Source organism: Hordeum vulgare, chromosome 6H (assembly GCF_904849725.1).
Source record: "Hordeum vulgare subsp. vulgare chromosome 6H, MorexV3_pseudomolecules_assembly, whole genome shotgun sequence".
Classification (NCBI taxonomy): domain Eukaryota; kingdom Viridiplantae; phylum Streptophyta; class Magnoliopsida; order Poales; family Poaceae; genus Hordeum; species Hordeum vulgare.
Genome location: NC_058523.1, coordinates 516,884,016 through 516,889,508, shown reverse-complemented (window position 1 = coordinate 516,889,508; position 5,493 = coordinate 516,884,016). Strand labels below are relative to the sequence as shown.

At 51.3% G+C, this 5,493-nt stretch overlaps 1 protein-coding gene across 1 annotated transcript; it reads right to left on the bottom strand.

The window, feature by feature from the left end:
• Positions 1-3,092: 3,092 nt before the first annotated feature.
• Positions 3,093-4,769, bottom strand: LOC123406109 (alpha-amylase type B isozyme-like). Its single transcript, XM_045099596.1, has 3 exons — positions 4,637-4,769; positions 3,612-4,556; positions 3,093-3,504 (listed from the first exon to the last, which is right to left on the bottom strand). Exons 1-3 carry the CDS (start codon positions 4,721-4,723, stop codon positions 3,253-3,255), a joined length of 1,284 nt encoding a protein of 427 aa, XP_044955531.1. The 5' UTR covers positions 4,724-4,769; the 3' UTR covers positions 3,093-3,252.
• Positions 4,770-5,493: the final 724 nt, after the last annotated feature.

The following is a 5,493-nucleotide window of genomic DNA, read 5'->3' as shown; positions in this document are numbered from 1 at the left end:
GTTGAATATCACGACGGATTGGAACGCGGGCCCAAACCGAACCCCAGATCGGAGCAACCACGAATCGATTAATTGTTGAGGAGCAGGAGGAGGCCGACTCGGTGGCCGCGCTCGATGAGCTTGACGGCGACGAGCTCGTCGTTCTCACGGTTGCGCATCAGCCGGGCCACCCCGAAGTTTCCCGACCCGATGTCCCGCACCTCCTCGTACTTGTCCATCTCGGCGCGGGCGCCCTCATTCACGGCCGCAGCCGTCTCCGTCGCCATGGCAGTCGTCATCGCCGGTCGCCGACGTGGTGGCCGGCGGGGCTGTGGCCGGGTGGTAGGAGGAGCCGCTCGGTGGAGAGGAGGGGCAGTGGGGCAGAGGAGGCCGGGGGAGGCACGGGGGTGGCTGGCGCTGGGCGGCCATGGCGGCGGTGGGGCGGATCCGATCCGGGGGCGAGGAGGGGCAGTGGGGCGGAGGAGGCGCGGGGGTGGCTGGCGCGGGGCGGCCCTGGCGGCGGTGGGACGGATCCGATCTAGGGGCGAGGGGCTTTCTTGCAAATCTAAAACATGTTTTCACTTAATCAGGGACCGCGGGTTGAATACTCGGAAACGGAGGGACTTTTTCGCAAAAAAGCCACGTTAGGTTAATTAGCATATTATACAGGAAGAATAGTGTGCAGGAAGCCCCATGAGTAAAAATAGGAATTAATTAATTTGCACTTTATATCACCATCTTAGATCTCTTCTTACTGGCTAGGTTCATGCTTTGATGTGGTGTGTCGCATAAGTTTATTTCCAATAAGTATTCAGCTACTGTACATTCCACAGGTTTAGGCTGGATTGTTGATTAATTCGACTATGTAGCAAGACGTTTAGGGATGCTGTGTACAATGATTTATTGTTAGCGTTTAGTATTTAGTGCATTTTGTTGCAATCTTTTCACCAGTTTCAGTCAATCTGGAATAAAATCATGTGTCTTACCTCATGTTTTGTGGGTGGCTGACTATTTCATCTTGATTTCTATGTATTGGTTACTGCTAGGTGGTCTAGGCAGCCATATTCTACAGTAGATCTCTAATATCGTCATCTCTTTGTCAATTTACATGAGTATTTGTCGATTTACTCTCCCAGGAGAAGAATTGTGTATTCAAATTTGACTTCTTCCTAAAATTTGGACGGCTCGGAGCCAAATACTCACATTACGAATTTGATGCTATAATACACGTTTTTTCGTCAGAGATAATGGGCTATGTGAAGTTAAAGTGTGTTATCCAAATTATGTAATTCGTGACTGGAAAAGCTTAATTATAATGCAGAGTAATTGATGATGTAGATGTTTCAAGTTTCATGGGTTAATATTCAGTTGTATATGCTGACGCATCTTGATTAATAGGTATTAGTTACTGCTAGGTGTTCTAGGCAGGCATATTTTATATTCAGATGATCTGGAGAGAACGTATATTTCATTTTCTAACAAAAACAAGAGTTCCATCCTTGACGAAACCACTTTCTAGGATCCATTCTTGTGGTACTGAAACAAGAGTTTCCATCCTTAACAAAATACGATGCTGAAAAATCATTTTAGGGTGTCCCCTAAAACATTTTTGCAGGAAAACGAAGGCTCCGACAGAACAGAACCCGTAAATTGGTAACGCAAATTTCAAATTTTCTTCGTACTAAAAGTAGTTCATCACACGACCACATAGCAAATACGAAGTTTGCTGTTAATTGCATCTTGGATATCAAACATATCGATTTATATACTTACCAAAAAGGGATATAGGCTGATCTCTCCATAGTAGCAATGAAAAGAAATGGTAGTTATGCATGTTGTGCCATTTGATCTTTGTGGAAAGGTCACATCTGGTAGGATGTCTGAATTTGTAGCTTGGTTAAATAGGAAGTGAAATTGTGGAAGGACATAACCATGTTTGCATCAAACTTAGCATTGTTCATGCCACCAATGCTGCATATGTTGCTGAATATTTACAACAGATTCTTGTATCTGTACATAAAGAATCATAAAGAATTCTCTGGAACATCAACTTGATCTTGCTGTCTTAATGAACCCGTAAGTTGGTAAACATGTCATAGAACAGAACCAATGATAGCACAAACAATTATGATGCTTCTCTCCTTCTAATCCAGCAAGCATTTCTGGTCACCGGCTGCAGGAGTGGCACAAACTGCTCTGGAGGAGTGGCACGCATGACTTATTCACTTTATCAGTCATCATCGTTCTGATGCTTTTCCTCTAAACACTTTTCAGGAGGAGGTTTGTCCACCACCGACTGCAGGCTTGATAAAAATAAACGTTGATGCCTCTTCTCAAGTATCTTGGGCGATTGCTCCATTGGGTGCCGCGCTGCTCGCCGCCACCGTGCTCTCCTCCAGCCCCTTCGCCGGCTCCGTCGCCTCGCTCGCCACGCTCCCCACATAGCGCTTCGCGGGCGCCTTCTGGCTCGGCACCGACCAGCCCCGCACCGGGCTCGCCGTCCTCGCATCCTCCGCCCCGCGCGCCTCCTCCTCCACCTCGCCGTCCTCATCTCCTCCGCCGCCTCCATCCTGCAGTGCTGCGCGTTCGTCGACGGCCCCGAGCTGGAGGTCAAGCTGCTGGCCGCCGCGGCCAGGCTGCAGCTGCTGGCTTCGTCAACTCCCCGTGCCGTCCACATCCCCGTGCACGTCCCCGCGTGCCTCGCCACCGCATCGGAGCGCGCCACCTCTCCTCTGCTCCAGGCCAGCCGCCGCCTCGATCTGGATCGAAGGAGGGCGAGCTCCGTGCTCCGCTCCGCCCGTTTCCCGCAGCAGCCGCCATTGACCTCTGGTCGAGGAGGGGTGTGGATAAGAAGACCTTGACCACGGGGAGGGGTGTTTCTATAAAAACGGAACGTTTTTTAACTAAACAAAGGACCGCGGGTTAATTTCTCTAAAATAGAAGGGTTTTTTTGTAAATCCGCCAGCGACGGACGACAGACGCGCTCCGTGCTTTATTATTAGGTGAGATTTTATCTTTTGGTTATCTATCCATTGTAGTGGATTTTATTTTCCTCGATATTAATCTGATCTAAGATGCTCATTTTGGTTGTCTTTATTAAAGAAAAAAAGAGTGCGAAAATCCTTACAGATTGTTATTTTATGAAAAATACAATGCATGTCCCTCATCCTCACTTTTACATGGAGGAAGTATTAAATTGTACTATGTAAACAGCGTGAGCTTGGACTAATATGTATCATATAGGAACTTGTAGAGCTGCTCTCGCAATTTTGCTCATATTTTCTCCCATACGGCATAGTCATTGCCGTGCGCGGCCACCTTGAAGCCTCCCGGAATGAGGTTCCCCACATCGTATCTTGGCCCGAGCTTGACGATGACCTTGCCGTCGATCTCGGCGAGATAAAGGTCGGCGTCGGCCTCTATGATTTGCAGCTTGCTCTCGCTGTGTATCCCGTGCCGGGTCCTGACTGACACCAGGCGATCGATCTCCTCCTTCAGGCCCCAGTCGAAGAAATGATCGTAGAACTGAAGAACCAAAATTATTTTTCATCAGTTCGGTCATGGTTTGTTATTATTATGAACGAAACAAGAAAAGAAAATTGAGATGTGATGTATTGGTACGACGAACTCACGATGCATGGCGTCCCTGGGTGCGTGAGGATGTAGGCATATCCCTGCATGACCCTGTCAGAAGGGAAGGGCCACATGTGCTGCGTGGAGCCGGTGTCGTGGTTGTCCACAAAGGTCACCGCCTTGGCTGGCCACCACCCGATCATGCCTGGCGCCTTACCGTCTGTGCCGCGCAGCCGCCACAGCTCGCCCTCCACGGCCACGTTGAGGATGCCCTTGGTGGTGAAGTCGAACGTGGTAGCGGGCCCTTTGCTGCCAACCTTGTCCACCCAGTTCACCAGCTCCTGCCGGTGCTGGTCCTGGTTGAGGTTGGGCTTGCCGTCCCCGCCGTACGCGAGCGACGTCCATATCTCGGCCACGGCGAAGCTGGGCTCCGAGCGGTCAATGTAAATCTTGGCGACGTCCGCGGAGTAGCCCTTGGCGAAGTCGAAGCGCCAGCCGTCGAAGCCGATGTCGGCCTTGAGCCAGTTGAGCCACTCGACGAGCTCCTTCTGGACGCGCAGGTTGAGGTGGTCGATGTCGGGGGCGGCCCCGAAGTCGGCGCCGGTGTCCGGGTTGCCGGTGCCGTCAGCGTAGGGCCGGTCGTCGCGGCAGATCATGTGGGGCCCCCAGTCGAGGCGGGCGTCGGGGGTGCCGCCCTCGAAGATGCAGTAGATGCCCCGGCCGTCCTTGTGCTCCGCCGTGCGGTGGTTGATGACGATGTCGGCGATGGCCTTGACGCCCTTGCCGTGGAGCGCCCCGATGAGGGACTTGAGCTGCGCCTTGTTGCCGTACTTGGAGGCGTCCAGGTCGTACAGCCGGCCCGGCATGTACCCTTGCTCGGCGACGGACTGCGACGCCGGAGGGAGCCAGACGTGCGTGATGCCGGCGGCGGCGATGTCGTCCACCTTGCCCATCAGGAAGTTGTACCACCCGCCATTGTGCTTCCACGACTCCCAGTTGAAGCCCTGTCGCATGCAGAACCCAAAACTCAGTCCAAAACATGATCGCGGTACATACAGAATCTGAAGATAGGACAAGATCTTACCTGAAAGAGGACTTGCCCGGAGGCCAAGCTGGCCGACAGGCCAAGGAGGACGAGGAAGAGGGAGAGGGACAAGTGTTTGTTCGCCATGTTCTTCAGCTCTCTCTTGCTGTGCTCTCGAAGAGTACGATGGAGAACTGATGCATTCAGCTTGTGTGTCTGGCCAGGTATTTATAGTGTGCTGCAGCATGCCGGAATTGCTGCCGGTGTGCAACTTGCAAATCACTTTCTCGTGTGCTCGGCTTGAATGCTCCTTTGGGCCAGTGGATATGTTGGCCGGAGTTTGTTATCGGCCGGTGCGGTGAGCTCAAAAGGCGATTCAATGCCCAAGTGATGGAGATGGAGGCAGCCTTCGCCTTCCATAAGAAGGCACTGGTCAATACGACCGTCAGTTATCCTGAACCTCTGTTTTTCTGAGGACAGAACATTCGAGCATTTTTCATGGAATAGTGTGCTGTGGCTAGCGAGTTTCAAACTTTTTTCAGTCCGAAGAGATCAACATATATCCAAATATTCATTCGTTCGATGAGCATTCAATTCGTGAGGGTAGGAGTATGTTGTTGCAAGAAAATATAGATTCTTCACTAAGTTTTATCCCATTTAATTTCGTTGGCATCCCCAAGGAATTCCGAATGGGTTGCTGCAACTCTGGACGTCATTTCTGTACCAGAAACAAGCTGCACCTTTTGCTCAAACTTTCGGACCCGCATGGGCCGTGATAAACGCTAGCCGGAGACGTTATCGCCAGGCCAAAGCAGATCCAACTGACTCAACAGAACAAACGGAAGTGTGTTTTCAGTTGCCACCATGCTCTCTACAGTCTATCTATGACTTCACGCTGCACTGCTACGCAGCGCCGC